The sequence below is a fragment of the Psittacula echo genome (genome assembly GCF_963264785.1).
Source record: "Psittacula echo genome assembly, chromosome: 1".
NCBI lineage: Eukaryota > Metazoa > Chordata > Aves > Psittaciformes > Psittacidae > Psittacula > Psittacula echo.
Window position 1 is genome coordinate 114,112,334 of NC_137735.1, and position 23,681 is coordinate 114,136,014.

The 23,681-nt window shown below is 36.9% G+C and overlaps 1 protein-coding gene across 3 annotated transcripts in view; it reads right to left on the bottom strand.

Moving 5' to 3' along the window:
• Positions 1-7,188: 7,188 nt before the first annotated feature.
• SCYL2 (SCY1 like pseudokinase 2) overlaps positions 7,189-23,681 on the bottom strand; it is a 36,797-nt gene continuing 20,304 nt past the window's right edge. For all 3 annotated transcript variants that reach the window (XM_080625497.1, XM_080625498.1, XM_080625496.1), the window contains 9 exons: positions 20,464-20,586; positions 19,122-19,235; positions 18,517-18,649; positions 16,575-16,693; positions 15,786-15,886; positions 14,954-15,020; positions 14,733-14,822; positions 13,720-13,839; positions 7,189-13,147 (listed from right to left, as the gene is read on the bottom strand). In XM_080625497.1, the coding sequence (XP_080481623.1) occupies positions 12,500-13,147; positions 13,720-13,839; positions 14,733-14,822; positions 14,954-15,020; positions 15,786-15,886; positions 16,575-16,693; positions 18,517-18,649; positions 19,122-19,235; positions 20,464-20,586 (1,515 nt within the window). In that variant the 3' untranslated portion in view covers positions 7,189-12,499. The remainder of the gene's footprint in view (positions 13,148-13,719; positions 13,840-14,732; positions 14,823-14,953; positions 15,021-15,785; positions 15,887-16,574; positions 16,694-18,516; positions 18,650-19,121; positions 19,236-20,463; positions 20,587-23,681) is intronic.

Consider the following 23,681-nt stretch of genomic DNA (forward strand, 5'->3'; position numbering starts at 1 on the left):
GTGCAGACTGGATAGTGTACATATTTCATGTGGAGATGTCATTCAGAGAGTGTGCTTCTGTTAACTGTGATTCCTCGTACAGCCTTGAAAGCAGCCACTTCTCCCAGTGTTCCTAAAATACAGTTGTGAACACTTTACAGATATTTAACCATCAGAGTCATTCACACCCTGACACCAGCATCCTGAGAAAGTCAATTTAACCTTTTAGCGTCTCTGCTGAGCTTATATAAAGATGCTTTATCTTATGCTGTGTAATCAGCCTTAACAATAACTAAGGGCTGCTGGGGTCCTCCAGTGGAAACACACAAAAGTTGAAAGCGTTGTCACAGCCTGGGCAGTCGTGGCCAGGCTAGAATAACCTTGTTAATTTTTAATCATTTTCTTTTCAGTTCAAGGCCATGTGATCACATCCCTGTGCTTGTGAGCTGCATGTTGGATGAGTTTGCTCTTGTTAGTCCTTTGGAGGAACTTTCCCTTGGTAAAGCGACTTGCTTATCCATGGATCTGGGCTTCCCTGGTGACTTTGTCTTTTTGCTCTTACCAAGAGTTCAAGGACTAGAAAATCCTGGGTGCTCTGTCTCCTTAACTTAGAGATTAATAGAATTAAGTTTAATTCAAACATTTTTATGTTTCAAAATAAAGTCTCTTTGGAAGTTTCAAATACCTCATCCTTCATTACTAGTTTCTCCCTGCATCCCACTTTTGTTAAGTTCTAGTTGGGCTTTGGTCCTTCTAATTTTCTCCCTGCATAACCTGATCACATCCTTCTAGTCCTCCTGAGTTGCCTGCCCCCTCTTCCAAGGGTCATAAACTTCTTTCTATCCCCTGAGTTCCAGCCAAAGCCCTCTGTTCAGCCAGGCCAGTTTTCTTCTGTGCTGGCTCTTCTTTCAACACATGGCCACAGTCCCTTCATGTACCTTTATGATTTCCTTTCTGAAGAAAATCCACCTTTCCTGGACAACTTTGCATTTCAGGACCCCCTCCCAAGGGACTCTGCCAACCAGCCTCTTAAACAGGTCAAAGTCTGCCCTCTGGAACCCCAAGGTGGCAGTTGTGCTGAAACCCTTCCTTATTTCTCCAAGAATCAAATCCTCTATCATTTCATGATCACCATGCCCAAGACAGACCCCAGCCATCACATCACTCACAACTCCTTCTCTGTTCACACACCACAGGTCTAGTGAGCATCTTCCCTAGTTGGCTCTCTCACTATCTGTGTCAGGAAGTTATCTTCACACACTCCAGGAACCTCTTAGGCTCTTTTCTCTCTGCTGTGCTGTATTTCCAGCAGACACCTGGTAAGTTCAAGTCCCTCATGAGAACAAGGGCTAGTGAATTTGAGACTTCTCCCAATTGCTTATAAAATATTTTGTCTGCCTCTTCATCCTGTCTATAACAGACTGACACCACAGTATCTGCCTTGTTGGCCTTCCCTCTGATTTTTGCCCATAAACACTCAACCTTATCATCACTATCATTAAGCTCTAGACAATCAAAATACTCCCTAACATACAGGGCTATCCCACCACCTCTGCTATCTCTTCTGAAGAGTTTATAGCCATCCATTGCAGCATTTCAGTTGTGCGAATCATTGCACCAGGTTTCTGTGATGGCAATTGTGTCATAGTTTTTCTGCCGTACAATGGCTTCCAGCTCCTCCTATTTGTTGCCCAGGCTGTGTGCATTGGTGTAGATGCACTTCAGTTCAGCTATTGATCTTGATACCTTTTTGAGGGGAGAAACCTTAATTCCTACGTGATCATTCGCAGGTGCTTCTGTGGTTTTTAACACATCAGTAACTCTTCCATCTTTTCGGCCCCATGGATCTCCATCCTCTACTTCCACTGAGACAGCAGACTGAAGGACCTTGATAGCACACCATCCCTCAAACTTTGGCATGTTGCCCCCAGGCTCATCTCTAGTGAGCCTGGTTTTATCCCTTTCCTCCTTCAAATCTGGCCTGGTATCTTGTTGGTATCTTGTAAACTGTGTGCTGTCCTGCTGCCATTTTTTTAAATAAACGTAGCCACTTATGATCCTAGAATTTTTTACTCCTGTAAAAAGGGTTGAAATCAGCTCAAACATTAAGGGGGGACACAGCAAAGTTATTTCATCTTCTTAATTTCCAAAGTTTCAGGGAGCATCGAAGTCACTCAAAGCCAAAATTGTCAACTCAGGAGGCAGAGTATTAAATAAAGCGAACACAAATCCTCCAGTAGGAGACAAGAATTGTAACACTGCACTTCTGAGATGGGGACGCAGCACTCAGGGAACAAAACTGCTCATGTGATACTTGCCCATGGTCAGCTTTTTCAATGGAGGGGACTGCAGCAGCCTTAGCTTTCTCCTGAAACCAATTATTTCTGAAGAAAAAAATGTTACCTGTAGCTTTCACCTAAGAGTCACTTTCATGCATTACATTTCCAACAGAAATCACAACTGTAGATACAGTAAATCAAAGAAACAAGAAAAGAAGTCTTCAGACACAACAAAAAGAACACAAGTCACAGAAGCGGCCACGTAAGAAGTGTGGAGGTTATTTCATTCATCAAGTAACTGAGTGTTGATCAACCAGAGTTAATACTCGGTGATAACACTTTCCAAATCACAGACCTTGCCACAGTACCTGATTGCAGGAGCCTGTGTCATCTACATGCTCCCTGGAAACAGGGGATTGTCACCATTACAGTCTGAGTTCAGGGTTCGGAGGGTGAGATCAGGGCTCCTAGGTGAGTTTACATCTTACTTTCCAAACGGATTTCTTCCATGACTTTGTACATGCAAAGCTTCACTCAGATGACAAGCATTTTTTGTCATTAAACATGAAACTTCTGGGTGACACTGTTTCTCCTTTTGTATTTGTATAGTGCCTAGTATACTGGATACCCAATTTCTATCAACATCTGTAAGAGTCATTGTAACATTACATAAAAGCAGGTACTATAGGAATTCAGCCTTCAAGACCTACAGCATCTGACGTCAAAAGGGGGTGACCTAGGATCCCATGTTACATGAGGGTTTGGATTAAATGATCAAAATGGTTCTCCAGGTTTTGAAATGTATGGCTTTACAATGTCTGCACTTTTTCTCCGTAAACGAAGATGGATTCAAAGACTTCAGGATTCTGATTTCTAGTTTACCATATATGAGAACTGACTCCTTTCTTGCAATGTCAAAATGCTTTGTGCTGAGTCAGCCCAAATTAAATTTTCAGCTGCTCTGCTTGCTTCCCTGACATCAGTAGCAACACCAGCACTAGTTTCCAATGGTTAAAAACCTCATCTTTAGTTTCTAGTTTCTGCTTCCTGATCAGATAACTGTTGGGGAAAGAAATCTGATCACAGTTGGACAAGAAAGAAAAATAAAGGCTTCTGGGATGCTCACAACAAATTACACAATAATGGAAATAGGAATTCTTATTTATAGTTTTACTTACTGGAAACTGCTAATTAAGTTGTAATTTCTTACATCTCACACAATAAGTAGGAAGGCTTTTAAAGCATTTCTCTGTGACAAGCTACCATGTGAAGTACATCTGTTTCCCCACAAAGAAAAGGACAGAGTTCTGTGTCATTACAGCAACTCTTACAGATATATTTAATGATGATTTCTGTGCATACAGGAATACACTATGTTATTTAAAAAATAGGCTCATTTTCACTTTCCCAAGGCAGTACAAGGAAAGCCTTGTAGCTGGAGAAGAACATTTCTGTAATGTTTGCAATTTATTCGAAAGTTGCTTGGGTTATAGTGACACCTTATGGCAGTTCTACAATATTTTACAGATCGTTTTGAAAGTTCTTTTTTTTACATCCTGTCACTATCAGCAAGGATCTGCTTTGATGTTTTTAGAAATACTTTTTTTCACTCAAAAGACCATTCCATCTCTTCAAATTTGTGGTTTCCCTTTCACCCTTACTAGGAAAGTACATTTTAAAGGGGTTTTAGTGTTTGTCTTCTCTCCATGTCTAACAGGTAATCTATGCCAGACAGTACATGCATAACATGCTATTTAAAACTATCTGTGGCGATACGCAACTTGTGAGTACAGTGTCTTACTGGATTGATTGACCAAAGTATAGCATGTAGTTCATTGTGTTTCTTTAATCCCAGATCTGAACTCTTTAAAAGAAAAGATCATGATAGAAGTCAATAAAGAATTCTGTCCTTTTAAATACTGTTGAAAAATAAACCTGTGGGATATGTAAGTAAATATCAAACCAGCTACTATGGGAAGAGCACAGTTTGTAAATCCTGCCTTCCTGGGCCTCTCCCTTACATGAATTTTCTAGTGTCTAATAGGAGCTCTCTCACTTTACAGCGCTTCCCTCAGCTGCAGTGCAAAGCTGTCTCGCTAGTGAGCCAATTGTTTCTGTAAAACTTATATGAATTCCTTACACTCTCATCAAACAAGTGTTGAAAGTGGGCAATAGGTTCAAAGTTGCAAAGGGCTGAGAGGGAATGAGGCAGAAAGATGACGGAGCAGTCGCATTCATCCTAAAAACAGAGCTAAAAATCTAAATATGCAACTTTTTTAATCTCATTGAATGAATTAAGTCTGTTTAAAATAGGTATTTTGATTCCTGTCAACCTATGTCAGTGACTAAATAGAAAGTCATTTCTTACAACCTATAAATTAAAAATTTCAAGACCCACCTGTTTTTGCCAGACTTCAAAAGATATTCATCATTCTGAGGTACCTGAAGTCACTGGCTAAGCACCTAGCACCAGCTGCAGTGTTTTTGAAAAAGTAGTGAGGATGTCAGTCCCTTTTCCATTTAAAATCACTGGTTTTTCAAAGTTAAGAAACTGAGTAACACTGAAGAAGCAAAGCATTCTCCTCCCTTACAGTGCATACAAAAGAACTGTAGAAAGATGCAATTCATCAACTGCACCACCTTGAAAGACATGGTGACCAGTAACGCACAGTTACTGGTTTAACAAAGTTCATTTTTTATGAATCTAATCTTTATGTAGTTTTATATAATGAATACTTTATCTGCCTTTCACCAGAAAACGTGTGCTACAGCAAAATGGGGGGGAAAATGGGCAACTTACTCAGCTTTCTAATCGCAGTCGTTCAATCTAATAAAGTAGTCATTTCTAACAAAAATAAACACACAGAAATTAAACATTCCAGTTAGGGTTATGTCTAAATTAAATTTGAGCTCAAGCAGCTGCCTGTCAGCGGCAGTAGTTGTCAGGACCAGTTAAGCTCCCTCATGAGGCTGCAGCAGCCAGCACCCTCTGCACAGGAAATTTAGGAATTTGGGCAGAGCATGTGGGGACTACCTCAAAGAAAATGGGTCCATGCCTATGGGCCTGGTGCTAGCTATTGTCATTTTGGCAGGTGGCAGTTTCTACTCTCCTTTCTTCTTCCCCTGAAATCTGCCTCTCTACTCTGAATGACGGCTCTGAATTATTACTCTGGGATCTGGATTTGGTAATCCTCTGGATCACTTATCTGGAGCTGCTTTTAACATTTTTCCTTGAGTCTCACGCTGCCTGTAGGACAGAGAGCAGAGGAAACACACATCTACTCATCAGCCACCCCCATCGACCAGTCTGGCAGCTTGCCAGAGCTGCACCACCAGGCAGAGACGTAAAGCTTCAGGTTATGTTCTTTTCTGTTGCCCCGATGGCAAAGTAATAGTCTCCGGCTGAAGAGCAAAAGTCACAAAGTACAGGCTGCCACTGTCTTCAATTCAGCATTCTCTTAACAAGTATCACTAGAAACAAAATTGTCAGGGCCCTTTGATTTTTGTTGTCCTTCTGTGATTTTACACAGACATGCTCTTGGGTTTGTGCATGGGTAGGAGTTTATTTCTGAATTTCTGGTTTATAAGTTTGGCACAACAAATTGGAATCCACCTTGTCATCCATGGAGCCAGTTTTCCATCTACTGAGCAACTGCAATAGTCTCCAGCTGGTCACATGAGTGCAGGATAAAAGTGCATTTATGTGTGGCAATAGGAAGAGAACATCAAATTAACCATTTCTCTTTGCGTAACTCCTCACAAACAGCTCACTTCCTATACCTCCTGATCTGCATTCCTCACAGCTGCAAACTCAATAGGGTAAACACAGCTCTACAGACACTGATATAAAAAGGATTAACCTAACGTTCTAGTGTATGGCATACCTAAAGGAGCGACTAGAGATATTTAAGTGATGAAGCAGAGAGAAGTAGATGCCAATATCAAAATATTCCAGGCAAAGAACAACCAGTTGCAAAGATTTCCAGCTTTTCCTGTTTGAAGTCTTAGGTTATGAAAGAGCTTATAAAATTGTCAATTTTAGAGCCGCAACAAACCAACCCAGAACATCTGGATTTCAGTGCTTGAGACTTTCCAGCTTAAGAAACAGGTAACAGTTAACAGATCTTAGCAATGTTACAAAATGGAAGGGACAAAGAGAACGTTACCACAGAAAAGGACATTCAAGTCAGATCAAGGCTGTGATCCGCTGAACAACCTAAAGCAGGCATATAACAAGGCTGTACTCCTTTGATGGATACAGCTGTGTGGGAAGAATGGGGATGCTGTCATCTTCAGCAAATTAAAATGAAGAAGGAATTGGAGCTATCTGATGCTATCTTTCTATTTCAACCTAATCCATCTTTACTGTCTCCTCCCATAATATCTCCAGCCAACGACGCTTCTAAGCAGATCATAGCTGTTTCATTCTTGATCAATTTATACCAGACAAAAAGCTGAGAACTAGCTTCCTTCAGAGTGTTGGCAAACTCTAAGCCTGACAAAGCAGTGCATCTTGAAGACCAGGTTTAGAGAGAGGGCTGGTTGCTTGGTAAATGAGCAATGAAAATACAAAGTGAGGTCACTATATGGCGTCAGAACCCCAGATTCTGACATGGGCTTAGTATGCTTTCAGTAAATGCTAATTTTAGAGACATGTAGGGCATGATTTTTCCCCAGGACTTTCATTCTTTGCATGAAGGCAGTATGCAATCACATTTTAGAGATGTCTGGTCAGCATCCACTCTAAGAAATCAAATCAAACTTACGTGATATAAAATGTATTTCAAACAAAACAGAGTGATAAAGTTTTCTTCATAAGTCATTATTAGTTAATTTAACTGAAATTTTGAATAAAAATACCTTCTGACATGAAAATATGAAAAGTTCATTTATTTCCATAGGCAACCTCAGAGTACAAAGTGATATGAATTTCTCAAAACTATCACTATACCTTTTACATATTTTAAAGTAGCTGATCTAAAAGTTGATACAAGAATAAACTTGGTTTTGAGGAGCTGTCCAATAAACCAGATATACACTAATGCCATGCTATGACAGTTCCATTTATGAATCACAGCTGACACTACAGTAACATCACTTTATAAATCTCATGAGAATTTTAATGCTTTACAATCAAAACATAAAACTGCCACTAGTACAGAGACTGTACAATTAGACAAATAAACAAGTGTTAAATATTTTGCACAAAGCCTGAGTTCACTATAACACATTCTGATTTACAATTTCATCTCAGAAATCTGTACAGCAGATAGAACTGTTGCAGAGAACTTAAAGACAATACAACTTCAGGGGCTTATTTGATCTGTTGATAGAAGTGTGAGGCCTGGAAGGCAAGAGGATTTGATAGGTAAGTCCAAGGTTTTACTGCCTTGTGTAATTTCCTTGTAAAGCAGTCAAAACCTAATAGAAAGTAAAGTACAAGGCAGGACCTCACTTAAAAAAAATCAGCTAACCCATCTGAAATCCTCCAGACAGGTTTCTCACAGCTATTTCAGAGTAAAAGTTCACAATGAGTATATAAAATGCAGCATATCTCTTAACAAAGAACAAAAAAAGGGTCACATATAGAACAGGGGTTTTTTTCTATATTCCCTCTCCCCATATTTCTTCCATTGGGAATGGCACAAATCAGTGATATCCCACCCACCCCCAATAAAAAACTCCTAGTCAATAAACAAAGGTCACTCAAAGTCAAAAACTCCATCAGCAATGAGAGATCCAGCGTTCATAAACTTAAGTTTTAAAACTTTCCTTTTCTGCTCAAGCCATATAGATACAGGTAGACTAAGCAGGTAAATTTTTAACAGATAACAAAAGTATCATATATCAATCATATCATTCTTCGCCTGTATGGAAGCCTTGTGGAATTTGATTCAAATCTAACTTCTCATTTAATCTTTTCTCTTTTGGTGCAATTGAACTGAAAAATCTAAAATCCTGTAATCTATATATAGATATATACATATATAGATATAACCTATATATATATATACATATAGCCACAGATAACATTATAGCAGGGGTTATAATACAAAAGTTAAAACATTTTTCTTACTTTAAAAGGCCATTGGGGTATTTGTTGAAGTCCCACATAAATGTGAAACAGATGTTGTTAAAAAGACAAAACTTAACAGAAAAAAGAAAGTTTTAAATAAAAAGACTCGAAATGTTGTGCACCTATACATTAAAAAAAAATCAGCCTTTTACTTGGAGTACTCAACATCTGCGCAGACCTGTAAGGCCACAACTTCCCCACAACATTTCTAACTCACATCACCATCGAGAGAGGAAGACAATTTTATCTTCATTAAAACAAACTAGAACACTCTACCCATGTTTTCTTTCCCCATCTCCAAATAATTGGTGGACTCCTTTATCCTTCAAAAGACTCTTCTGATACTACTGTTCTGTGTTGCAGATTCCGCAGGCTGTTCTGTGCCTTATTCCCAATGTTTGTGTGATGAAAATAAATAGAAAATCTGTTCCCTCCTCCATCCTTGAAATGCCACTTGTGCCATTTCACTGCCAGTTTCTCTCCTCTTGAGTGAGGCAGACCTAGGGGATTCTAAGCTAATCTCTAACTCAGTTATTTCAAGATTCCTCCCCATCAGCCTAAACATCAGCCTCTTAACCCTTCCATCTAGAAGGATTAGTTTGTTTTCTAAGACTGAGTTTTCAAAGGATGCTTCAGAGATTTTCATACTTAGAAACAAAAGGAAGCAACAGTTCTAATATGGAAAATCCTGTCTTGGAGCAGTTACTTTCATTTAGCACGCACCAGAGCAGCTAAAGCACAACTGATACTTATATTTAAGATATGCAGCTATTTCCACTTCCTCTCTCCCTTTCTAGTAAACATAATATAGATAAATCAACTTAAGAATAGAATTTACTCCCTGCCCTTTACCCCTCCTTTGCAAATGAATGTAAAATAAACCAGTTGGGCTGGGCAGTTCAGTGCAGACCCTGCTCTCATTTCCACACTGCAATGAAGCACAGTGGGTACACACGGTGTCGGCTGTAACATTATGATAACCTGCCAGGCTTCCACATTTCTTCCTTTAAATTACGTTGAATACTTGAATACAAAGAGATAAATTTTTGTGTTGTAGTACTGCTCAAGGCAATAAAAAGAACTTGCATCAGGTTGCTTTTTCAGTAACAGAATTTGCGATTTCTTAATCAGATACCAGTTTCAAACCTGTGTTCTCCATTTTGTTTTGCATTAGGGCTTCGACAAGACCCCCTGCTTCAGGCCAAGCCAGATGTAACACTGCTTTCCACCCAAGTTCAGAAACAGAAGGCCCCTGGAATGCCCACATTTTGTAACATTGTCCCTTCATCTTCCTCTTTCCCAAACAACAAATTGGATGTGAAGTACAACCGCTATTCTCCAAAAATGGTATTTGCTCTGGCCACCAGTCTTCCAGCCTCTTGCAGGGCCTCAGAATGATGTTTTCTAGGTGGAGAGACAACTGGACAAGGCTTCCTAAAGAAAAACTATTGTAGCAGGAGCCAGGTGGCTCATGGCCTTGGTAACTTACCTCTTGCAAGTCCTCTTTCCATTAAGTTTAGTAGAAATAACCAGAGAACTTCACACATACCCAGTTTCCTGACACACTAAGCACGCTGCATCTACAAGGAAGCGGGATTTGACCCTCTCATTTTAACTGAAGTAATTTTCTCTTTTTTGTTTTCAAGTAACTGGAAATATTTTGATAAAACTTTCATAAGCACCCCTTTCAGTTTTTCTACTCTGGTCATTCTGAAAATTGCAGCAAATGAAAAATCAAAATCATGTTCTCAAATATAAATAGAAAAAAAAAATCATGTTGCTTGAGTTAGATAAAGATCTTATTCCATCACATTACCACTGCATAGAAGACTCTCTCTTAATTTGAACTTGCAGGACTTTTTTTACTTCGTTCTTATAAACTAGATTATATTCTCAGACAGCCCATGCCAAAAGCACATACTCCAAACCCCACAGTTTAGGAGACTCAGTATATAAAATCAAACCAAAATTTTTCAGTTAATTTTCCCTCCATTAGGTCAAATTAAAATCCAGTTCTGAAAAAAACCCCAGCCCAAGGGGATCAGTGACTGAAATCCCAGATCAGAACACTGACATTTAAGACTGCCTTCACTATGCATGTATTAATTTAATACATTGTAGAGTCCTAAGAGATGCTATTTTCAATATAAACTTATTTTACAAATAATTTAGACGAATACAGATTCAAGTAATTCTTCAAAGGTTTGCCTTAAGTTACCCTAACAACCGTAGCTTTCAAAAGTTGACATAAAAGACAACATTAGTGTGATTGAGGGTATAGAGTACTAGTAACCGTACATGAACTTAAATAGTATAACAGTTCTAGTATTGTACTTGAATTTACAGATATCTTAAAATAACCTACAATGTTTACCATGAATATTAACAGCACATAAGCATCACAATGTGTTAGGTCTTGTTTTCTAAACCACAATTTCACTGGTCCCAGGTATTTTAAAATAATAGGACTAAGGCAGCAGCTATAACACATAAACAATTCTTGAAGAAATATGCTTAATGCTATTACCGCTTAGAACTGTGGAAACATAACAAAATAGAAGTCACATTTACAGCATAAGGCCCTTTGGTTTCTTAAGCAGCAAATGAAAGACCAACTTCTTCAGTGAAAGGCTTTGAAAAACAAAGCATGTAGGCTTTCCATAAAAAAAGGTAACTAGTTCTTTCCTTCTCAAAATAGCCAGCTATAGTCTTCAAAATATCATGTAAGAAAGCTCCTGAAATTATTAGGAAAGAAAAAGTTAAAACCAAACATAGTATCTGACAGAGTAGAGATTCTATCATGGGCAAGCTGAACATAAACCTTCTGGGAAGTAGAAGAAACTATTTACTTTATGGATTTCTGGAGAGCTTTATTGAATTTGGAGCAATACAATAAGAAGGATCTGAAATACCTGCATATTTACCATATATTCTAGAGCTTATAAATCTGTATTTGAGAAACCGCTTCATATTAATCTATCCTTCCTAAGAACTTGAGTTAAAATTAAATTAAAATGAAAGTTTATTCTAGTCAAGGCAATTTATGGCAGTCTGCTTTTTCACACAACCATGTGCAACTTGTAAAAGGCTCTCCTTCTCCATCTTCCTAATGGAGCCAAAACCTATGAAGTAATAATTCAAGATATGTCTGTATAACTCAACACTCTTGTGTTTAGTTACATAGAGATGTTTAGTTACACAGTTGGGGTAGTCAACATGTGAATTTTACAGAGAACATTCTTTTTAGGAGGTAACTACTCAATTCTTTCTTTTCACACCAGTTAGAAGCAGTATCAAATTAACCAAAATAGTGGAATATATAATAAACGTGATTAAGTCACCACATGTATTTTAAAATCCTGCTTAAGTGGTATGTTGCTTAAGCAGTGGGGCTGGTAACAAGAATTTGGCATTATAAAAGAGGTTGTAAACCAGCATGACTGTTGAAGCAGTGTTCTTACTCTGTCCCAAACTTGCCCAAAATTTTAAAGCAACTTCTTACACCTCCTGAATCTTGTTGTAGTTTACTACCATGTTAATTCTAACAATCTTGTAAGAGAAGAAATTAAACTACTTTCTCTTCTTAGCCTCTCACAGTTACAGGTTAAAAGAGTCTTCTATGTAACATGGCTATCAAAATTTTGAGGCAGTGTAAGAATTTACTTTGTGCAAACTGTTATAGGGCAAAATGACAGTTTGTGACACATTCAGGCAACACAAGTCATCAATAAGAATTTAGCAGACACTGAAAGGACTGGGCTGCAGGGTTCCATTCACCAGCATTATTACCCCTCTAAAACATTTCTGTTGAACTTAAGAAACAAAATTCTGTTGGTAACTTCATAGGAGTTGATGCAGTACACTTCTGAATAATTTTGAAATACCGAACTTCTTTTTCGACTGAATATATTCATTCTACCTTCAGTGCTCTGAGGTTCAATAAAGAAACAGGAATTCTTTAACATGTCAGATGACTTTGCACTTATACAATTCTCTGCAGTACCAAGTGAATGCAAAATCAGTCTTTTTTCCAGTGCAAAAGTCTTTACTTTGCTGGGTTGAAAGTTTCCCCAAGTCATGCTTTTACTAATTAAAGAAAAAAGATGTTAATCAGCTTACCCATGATCCAATTTCATCAGTCTTTGAAAGAAGAAAACAATACATGTTACCCAAAAAGATCTTTTAAGTCATTGCTAGCTGAGCTGCTGTTTGTCATTGTGTTCGCTGCTTGTGCAAAGTTCTGAGGAGCAAAGAAAGGATTACCCTGTATACCAAAACCAGGCTGTCCTATCATGTTCATCTGAGGTCCCAAGACTGAACTGCTTGCATTTGGGGAGCCTTGTGGGGGTACAAACTGATTAACCCACTGGCTTGACTTCTGTTGAGCCAACTGCTTCATGCTAACTTTGGGTTTTTGAGGACCAAAAAGATTATCTAAAGCAGACATATCTGGGGGTTTGTTTTGTTGTGTTAGCGGAGAGATTGCAGATGCGGCATTCATAGGACTGTAATTTGGCATATTGGCAGTTGGTACAATGTTCATCGTGGTTGTTCCTGTTGCACTTGGACTGAAGAAATTCTGAGTGGCGAGACCAGGTCCCATACTGAATCCAGCAGTCTGAAACCCCATGTTAGTATTTAGTCCGTTTGCTACATTTCTCTTTGTGTTGTCAACAGGTGATGAAAATCCCATTCCAACACCCATAGAAGGGACAGAAGAGAAGCTGTTTGAAGACGCAACTTTAGCTTTGTTGATAGAATGGCTAGTCAAAGATGACATATTATCTATCAAGGTATCTGTCAAGTCTTTTGTCTGCAAAATACATAAAATGCAGTTAAATACTTTTCCTGTGCAAACATTCTAGCAACAGTCTTTATTATTGCTCCTGCGGAAGAAGCATTCATTTTTCAGAAATTAAAATTCACTGCATGGAACAGCACACAAAATGTAGTTATACACAAGAGCAATTAAGATTGTACTTCTCCTTTTCTACTTAGAATTTATTGTTACACAGATTTAATTTGTCAACTAAAACTATACACAAAGTACTACTGTAACAATTTGCTTACATATCCTCAAGCCCTTTATATATTCGGTTAATAAACTCTTCAGAGCAAAACCTTTTTTAATATGTGCTTTTTCCTTATCTAGAACAATGGCCTTCCAATAATAACGTCATCTTTGGAAACTCCTGCAATTTAAAAAGTGTGAAATATTGCTAACGATGAAAATGGAAGACAGATGAAAATTTATTTAAGTTTTTCCTCAGCTGTGCCATTGTACTACCAGTGAAAAAGGTGACTCATAAGAGAAAATAAACACACTTGAAAGGAGAAAGCATCACAACTCCAATGGAAACAGTGCAGTAGTTTGTTCTTTCTCACCTGCTTCACTGGAGGTGTTATTGCAGTTGTTTGTGGCTTAAGAGGTTGCTGGTTTTTCAGCTTTTGTGCCTGTTCTTGTTCTTTAGCTAGCTTTTGCTTCTCTTCCAGTGTAAGTGATGCCTTTAAAAGGGAAAGTACTGACACTAAGTTGCACAGAATGATTAGTCTTACATAGATATTTATTTCATAAATAGCACTGTCATCTCAATAACATGTGGTGGAACAATACATACTATTAATACAAAAGAGAAAAGTGCTAAGCACAAAATCTAGTATAACATTTACCATTCAGCTAAAAATTAGTTAAAGCAAATGAATACACTATTAAAAGTAGCATAATGAGAAATTGGCAGAATTGGACAGATATCAAATAAGAAGGTATCACAACAAAACCATTTTAGCTTTGTCTTCTTAATGTTGGACATATGAAAAAAGTATTCTTCACTGTTTTTTGGGTTTATAAGGTTACCAGCTGGCACTTACATAGAACTGCAACCTACCGTGGAGTTGGAAAGGGAATTTTATTTTAAGATTGTTTAAGAGGCTTTTCGGGATTTGGACTCTATTTTTGTTAATGATGAAAGATAGAATCATAAAATAATTCCCCCATAGTCTAAAGTTAGTTAAAGAGTTCAGACAACTAGAGACAGAAACAATAAAATGTATAGATTCTGGGGAGCCACTTCCATAATTAATAGCATGAAAAGGAGAAAGAAAATGATCAAAAATTTATCATCCTAATTGCTGCCTACTTTTTACAAAGCTATTTTCAAGGAAACGTTTTCAGAGAAATTCAAGAATATAATTTGAACATTTTGAACATTTGAACACATGTCCATTCAGTGGATCTTTACATGTGACTATGTACAGTGCTGTGCTACACAAAAGCAGTTAGTTTTTCTTTTAAAGCTTTTAATATGGTAAATATTTACACACACTCTCTTTATGCAACCCTATGAGCCTTGTATTAGACAGACGGATGTAACAGAATCCCAAACCAAAGTGAAACGCACCTTTTTCTGTTTTGATGACATCTCATTCTCTTTACTATCAGACCCACCAGTTAGAAGGTCAGTTCCACTAGTATTAAATACCTTGTCAATCTGTTTAAGTTCAAAGAAACAAAACTTAGTTATTTGAAATGCTGTAATTTAAGGAAACATAAATATTGACTAAGTAATTTTCAATTCTGAATTGCTATATGTAAGTAATGCTATAACATATTGTTGCTTACCTGATTACTTGTAGTATTGGGTCTTGCCTCTTCAGACACACTCATTTGGTTAGCTATATCCAAGGATCTACATAGGGCAGAGTATACATATTAAGAAAAGATGATTTTGCAGTCACATCCACAACACTAATTCAGCAATGCAGACTATTCTTCCGCATTTAATCAATATGAATAAATTACATTATGAGAGCACTGCCATTTTTATAGATTGCCTGCAGGAAACTGGAAAGTATTCTACATTGTAAAGGTTTCCCACTGATCGTTTCACATAGTTTTAGTTCCTCCTTTTGAACAGGGTGACACAGACTTCAGGTAGTCCAAGTTAATTTGTCTCAGAAATCTCACCTCATATCTGACTCCATAAAAGAGCTCTAAATATCTTCAAATATCACAGCCTTCTGGTAGGCTACAATGTTTATGTTTCTCCAATACAGTTTTCTCAGCAGCTACAGAAAAGCAACTTAGCATACAGAATCAAGACATAAACTGTACTAGTGGAGTTCAGTACACTTTTAATCCATTTAATGAATGAAAAATTATTGCCTTAACATAATAAACTGTGACTAAACAGAATAAAATTGAAGGACTTTATAATATAAACTGCTAATATCACACTATTATTATTCTAGGACTAATAAACCTTCTGACAACTGTGCTTATTTGAGGTAGTTCTCAAGTACTGAACTAAGAATTACCTATATTTTTATACTGCTTTGGCTAAAGTTTTCTCACATTTGCTAAAAAAAAAAAAAAAAAAAAAATTAAAAAATTAACTGAGATTTATCGCTGCTCACTTGTTCCTTCTCTAAAGCAAACATAGACTAACACTTACTTTTGTTGCTCTTGCATGACATGAAGTTGCTCAAGTTTTGTTTTATGCTCTGTCTCCAATCTATTAAGCATATCTTTTATAACACAAATAAAAGAATTGAACTGGAAAAGAAATAATACATGAAGTTTGGATTTTGCAGTGATGGAATTCAGACACATATAACTTAAAAGGCAACACCTCATAAAACTTACAATACACAATGTTAGATAAAATGCAGATGTCAAAATAATTTATAATCCACCTTCACTATCTTGGCATTAGATACCCAACTACAAGCAGAGTGTATACTGGAACAGTGAAAAATACATGACACTAAAGGAAAAAAGGGGCAATGCAGACAAAAACCACAGATGAGTATTACCAGATTCATTAAAAAAAAAAAAAAAAAAAATCCTATTAGGTATTCCATTTCCTATTATTTCAAAGCAACATGACTGCAATCCCACATTACCTGCAACATTTACAAATAAAAGGGAAGGAACATTAAGATTGCACTTTAGCTTTTAATTTGAATTGTCTTTACATTAGCAGATAACTGCTTTTGCAGGATATTTGGAAGGTGACAGTATTCATTTTTGCAATTTTATACCAGATCAGTTAAATCCACTGAAAAATAACAAGCTTTAAACATGCAAATACAGTAGTAGTGGAAGGTTTTGTTTGCATGTTTGTTTTTACAACAGGCGGGCGTACCATAATGTATAGATTTATGGATTTTTCTCTGACAACAGTTTGAAATTATTCTCTGCCAATTATCAAGTAAATGCATACAAACCATCATGTTCCTACCTGATTGAGATTAAGATTGTTCTCAATACTAAGAGGAATCAGATGGGGCAATACTTTTCCTGCAAGCTGTTCTTTTGTAATTCCCAACTTCTTATGAGTAAATGTACACTTGTAAATACCTGACAAACAACATCAAAACAGCAAAAAATTTGCTAAGTTTAGTAAACAATGTGAGCAAACTCCAAGTAACACACTTGAATATGTATTGATATCTGAATGTACATTGGCTCTGTGTGCAAGCAGGGACAAACATGTTGAAGAGCATAAAAAAGAAAGCTAAGTACTCATCCATAACAGAAATATGTTATAGCAAGAGGCTTTAGGTTAGGTTCAGAACAAGAGAAGATCCAAAGTAATACTTTCCAGCTATGAAAACTGATACAAGTCAATGCATTGTTCCAGTCAATTATCCAAGAATATGCATCTTTGAACAGATTACGGTCAACTGAGTGACCACAAACCAACAAACTGCCACTGAGAAATCAGCTGCGTTAACTAAGGATGTGTTCTCTCCTGGCACAGTGAAATGGCTGATTTTAATTTTAACACTGTTCTCTGACTGCATTTTACAAAGACTCCTACCTAGAAGTTTGGGGCTGTGTTACACACAGAATCAGAAATGATGCATCGTCTTTATCTGTTCTAAAATCACTGAAAAAAGAACACTGACAGGCACGAGTGATCCAGTATTAAGCCTACAAGTTCTATAGCATTTCTGACAAGATTCCTCTGCTTAAATAGTCCACCTCTGGTGGCAAACACTGACCATACAATGATAAAAGAAGCAGCTTTCTTCACTTTCTATGGTTAGTGTTAGAACAAAGCTGTCAGCTGGCCAAAGAAGATACCACATACAAGATGGAAGGTATGATTCCAGAAAAAAAGGAGAGCCTGAGTATGTAAAATTGGTTACAGCCCATCATTTCCAAACCAGGGTTCACTTATCCACTGTATCCAAGTAGAATTCAGGAGTAATACAACTAAAGTAAAAGGCACACTGTCCCCGATTCTCAGGCAGCAAATACAAGTCAAAGCTGCAAGTATTGAGGAAGACAGGCAGCTTTAAGTCAGTATGGAGAGATGCCTTCTTGTGCTTTTGAGCCAAACAAAATAATGCTGCCATCACACATTATTACACCATTTAATGAGTTGCTGGTACAGCTAAACTGTTACAAATGGTATTCTGTCTCCTACTTTGTGGTCAAAAAGACAAATCGTTACTGGTTTTCAGACTTGGCCACACAGTCCTAGTTCTATCATGGCAGTGGCTCTGGTCATCTGGTCTCCTTGAGCCCATTCAAGACATTAAAAATCACACATCCCTAATTAGACAAGCACCTGAGTGGCACTAGGAAAGCACACTGGGAGTGAGGACTTCTTTTCCATATAACAAGCCGTTCTTGCTCTGTTTGCTCTTTTGTGAAACCTCACCCAGACTATGCTCTCTTTCAGTACAAAGGCATCCATGTTTGCTTAATGTCCAACAAAATGAGTCTAACTAAATCTGCAGTAAAGAGCAGTAGATTTGTAGACAACCATTTATAGCATCTGACATGCAGGAGTGACAAGAGAAGGCAACAATAACACCTTAAAAGCTCCAGCAAGGTGCTCAGCATCTGAAAGAAGATGGATCATATACTCAGCAGCCCCTCTGACTGTGTGAACCATACAGTCCATGACAGTGTCACAGCCCAAGAACTGTAATGAGTACTCAGAACTGCATCGTGCCTTGAAGACTACAAATGTACGTACTAGTGTTCAGAAGTGCCAGCAGTACATAAGCAACTTAACGGGGAGGCATACTTAAAAGAACCACAAACTGTAAGTTTTTAATAATCATTTTAGCAATACACTATGTAAACATTACCAATGATAATTCAGAAAGCTTTCAGATTTTCAACATCAAAGCACAAAAGAGGAGAAAGTTGAAAGTATTAATTACCCAAAATTCCCATTAGCACTGCTGGTTCCTTGGATGGAATTTGCTGTAGAAACGGTATAATATCATCAAGCACAAACCATTTGTCCAAGTACTCCAAAATCTTACCTAAGCACACTAGTGAGTTTACACGGACCTGTGAAGTATGACAAGAATGAAATAATTACTGTATTTTTGCCTAAGAAGAAAACTCAACCTTACAAAACTCAGAAGAAAACAAGAGCTACTGAAACTACAACCTTCATATCCAAAAATCCAACACAAGTTAAAAAGATCCTTTTTGCGTCATGAAAGGACAATATATAAGTTACATGCTGCTCACAACATCTTGTTTTTTCTGCAAGAAAAACACTGTTAACATATATTATTGTGGAAGACACCAACATTTTTACAGTATTGTTAACACAGTAAGTTGTTAAGCACTTTAAAAAAATTGTTAGAGTAAAAAAGCAAGTGGTGCTTTTGTATCTGTAAAAATTAAAGAGAAATCTCAAAAAGAAATCAGAGCACACTAATAGGCTTTTCTTGAAAGACTCAACAGCTAAAAAGTCAAAGTAATTAAAGGTAACATTATCTGAGGACTGAGAGAAAATTATTAGGATACTTACAGCAAGAGAAGAAGTTTGCAAACAGGCATTTTTAATTCTTGGAATTAATGAATTTTTCATTGATGGGTAATCTATTAAATTGGCAAATGTGGGAATTATGTTTAGACAAAGCTCCTACAAAAAAAACCCAAACCTTGTAAGTTTAAAAAGAAACATGCATATTTATTATAAAACTAGTACTAATATTACTCAAGATCAAAATTAGTTTAAAATATCTCCTTAAGCTTTAAACAAATATTTAAGGAAATACCATGTTCAGATAAGCTGACCTTAATCTATCACTGATTTAAAAATAGCTAGCATAATAAAGCATCATGATGTGTAAATAGAACAAAAATGGAAAACAGATTTCAAAAAGAGGATAAGTTTATAATAAAATATTTGGATAGCAGGAATATCTTGGATTTTCATGTAACACCTTTCCATAAAAACCCAACTTTTACATCACACTACAACATTCTCCTACGTAAGTTAAGCAAGTCTGAATGAGAGACTACCAACAGCAGTGTAGCAGCACAATGACCAAAGGATAAAATAGCATATCAAGATCGAACATACTTAAGCAACAGAGAAAAAAACCAAACAGAACTGATTTCAGCCCAATCTCAAAAAATAAGAGACAGCAATATTAAGTATATGACCGAGTAATCAAAACTACTGATGCAGAAAAAAACCCTAACGCCAGATACTTAGAAACAAAACCCTTTCTCCGTAACATTGCAAAGGCTTTGCAAAGGTCAAAGTCACATTTGATGATCCAAATCCTTCTTGAAGGAATATTTTGTTTGTTTATCTCCCCCTCCGACTCCTCAATGCCTCTGGGTAGCTGGAAGTTAATTCCAGTATAAGAATGACTTTTTTTTAAAAAAGAACCTTATAAAGAGTTAGAAAGCATAAACAAACATTAAAATATAGATACATAATTTTTTTTCAGGAGGTATATTAATATGATTTTACAGCAAATCTTCCAAGGTAACTGTCAGCACACATGCTCTTACCAGTAGAACCTCAGAATGAGCCACCTCTTGACTGGTAAGAGCATGCATGCCTGCATAGTTTCTGCTGCATCAGAAATGTAGTTTAAATGCGCATCCTACTTTTTGCTATGGTAGCTAGTAAGATAAGAGGATTAGAACAAGAGTCATGTGGTCATTCCCTGGAAAATAAGGGAACTATATTTTATTTTAAGAAAACAAATTTTCTGTCAATATTCAGGAAAATATTACACAGCTTTATTTTTTCTTTTTTTCAAGTAAACAAACACGTATACAAAAAGTAGACACAGCAGCTTAAAGAAAATAGAAAAAAAATTATTTTAAAATAAAGGCTGCAATTACTATACCTGGATCTGAATTGAAGGTGCTTCTAAGGCTCTATAAACCATTGGTAGGACACTGTTCTTTATTTCATCTGGTGGAGTTTTGGTTAGAAGCAAGTCCATTTTTTGCAGAAAAATCAACAAGATCTATAGAAAGAACACAATTTAGAATCCAGAAATTTTAAGTCCAGAAACATGTACTTACAATTTAAAGTGTGATTATCATATCAAAAGCACTTCAAAAGTTTTCTCGTAACTCAGTAAATGTGATCACTTACCATGTTGCTTGCCTGAAGGCATGGAAGACAAAAAGAACTTTGACATATTATTGTACTTTAAAAACAGCAAATACAAATAAAAAAAACTCATGCATGTTCTAGACTAATCCTTCTGAAGTAAGAAATCATAAACCTAAGGGAGGATTTCTTGCTTCTATTTACAACATGGTCTTTTAAAATCCACCCATAGAATATCTTTATACACACACTGTTGTTGAAAAAGCCAAACTTTCAAAAAAATATGGCTCAAATGCTGTCCTCAAAGCATTTGATCACAACTCCACATATAAAAGCTCTATTCCCTCTGTATCTAGAATCAAAATAGGGACACAATGAAAAGAATATTACAGCTACTATATGGACACAAACTACCTTTATTCTATTTCACATGGAAATTGTGTATCATAAAATCCCCTCTCTCCCCCCATCACATCACATTAACCTAAAAATCAAAACTAGGATAGCACTTTTACATACTGGGATTCACCTTGCTTAGGCTCAGCCATCTGAAAGTTAGTTACTTATCCAGGCTCACTCTCCAATGCAGAGAGCTACATAACTCATAAGATTCGTGTCTCATCTCAGATAGGTGAGATAACTTGCTATAGGTGACATTGACTATCCATTGATAATCTAGACTGATTTCAGAAAACAGGTTAGACTAGATGGATAAACTGCAGTGAATTCTATCACAGGAATAATAAAAAGCCATGTATTTCATAGGAGGAAAAGATTTCTATTTTGAAGACTAAAAACATGTAGCAATCAGTGTTTGCATTTAATTGTTTTTGCAAATCTGAAAAGGACATGAATGAAACCCATTATTTAACAATAAGAAAAGCTCCTTTGAAATATGAACCAGATGTTTGAACATAAAACAGACTGGTTTTATGTTAAACATTGTAGTAATACGGTAATTTAGATTACATAGAAGCAGCCCAGCTGTTTTTCACTGGCAGTCAATGCTTTTCAACTCAGATAACAAGGCTGAATCATTTTTGACTTCTTACTCTACTTGTCTTCAATTGGAATGCATTCATGCTGTTCCATCGAGCCTCTTTCATTTTTAGCTGTCTAGGGTAGTATTTGATAGTTTTTACTTAAATAGTTAAAAAGTAAGATGTTACAGTCACAGATTCACACACACCATCTAATAAGCAAGCAGCAGCAGTTGCACTCTGAACAATAATGCTAAAGATTTACTTCATTCATTAATACCAAGCCCAGTACTTGTCAATGTACACTTTGGTGTACTGAATTAGAATATAAATTTGCAGCAAAGCATATGCAAACTGTCTACGGATTTCCTTAGCTATAAATCAAGGGTTTGTCTACACTGGGAAGGTATGCCAGAGTAAGCTAGGATGTTAATTTACAGCACACCTGTTAGTCTGCAAGAATATGATATGAAGGAGCAGTTTAACTAAATATTCCATTTTCACATTATAAATTCCCCCATACAAAGTCATTGTGAACACTGGATAACAATTTGTTCAAACTGAATTACAGTAGCTTCCCTATGATACGTTCACTTCGTAAGTATCCTATGAAAGCCAGCCCCTCATACAAATCTAGAACATCTTGAGAGAGTGTTTGGAATAAACACTGGCACCTTCTCTGTCTATCCCTCTCCACGAGTTACAAACACACAGGAACAGAATATTTTTGCCTTGCACAGTCAGACCTGGAATTGTGTCCTCTGGCATTCACAGTATCACAGTATGTTAGAGATTGGAAGGGACCTCAAAAGATCATCTAGTCCAATCCCCCTGCTGGAGCAGGAACACCTAGATGAGGTTACATAGGAATGTGTCCAGGCGGGTTTTGAATGTCTCCAGTGAAGGAGACTCCACAACCCCCCTGGGCAGCCTGTTCCAGTGTTCCATCACCAAAGGTTCTGAACCCTTACACTTTTTTTTACTAGTATATTAACTTTCAAAACCTGTCCTAGATTACTTAAATTTTGCCTTACTGAAAGGACCATAGAGTAACAGTGAAATAAGTTATCCAGTACTTAGTCTGCATTAAAAATGTCAACAAAAGGATTTAATATATAGTATCTAGAAAGCTACAGAAAAACATCACAAAGCTTGCTCCTTATGAGCTGACCTCAAATCTGTATTTTGGTTCCCTCATTTCCCAAGAAACAAACCAGTTCTTGTGCCCATTATGCTCCAAATGCAAAACTTTTGAGAAAAACATTTTGCAGTGAGCATCATCTCACAAATCTGATGTTAAAGGTAGCAAAACAGAATGTTACCTTTTAGGATGAAACAGCACAAATGGGATGTTCACTGGCTTTTGAATAGTTAAATGTTTCATTTTTCAATACAACAGCAAAGCTAACATGAAGCCTCATTGTACCAAAGTACACAGCACTAAGTAGCTCTAATTTTCTGAGGTATTCCCAGTTACACAGTTCTCTCCTTTCCCTCCTCCCCAGTACAATGAGAGTTCTCTGATCTGGTTTTCTGAAACCCAGAAACAAAAGGTCAACTCGTTCATTCCTACATTTATTTTGCTCGTTTAGTGCTCTGCAGTGAATTAATAGCATCCAACAGTAAAACAAGGTGAGTTAGAAGGAATGCACAGCTGCCTTTTATCTGTGGAGGCACAATGTTTATTATCAACAAACAGTGCTCTTAAGAGAGTGTCAAAGTGTCAAAGTTGCACCTTATCCACTCCACCCAGTGTTAGCAATGTGGATACAAGGTATAAAAAAAAAAACAAACCCAAACAACTCATGAGTTCAGCTACTGTTAGAATATGTGCAAATATTGTACTGTACAACCCTGTTCGGATCAGCTAGGTAAGTTATAAAATGCTTACAAATATACCTCCTACAACCAACCAGAAATAAGAATTGATTGGTAAATTAGATTCTTCCTTTTTCGCTAATCTCATCTACAAATACAGATATACCCTCAGAAAACCCATATGAAGAAGCAGAGGCAGAGACTTTGT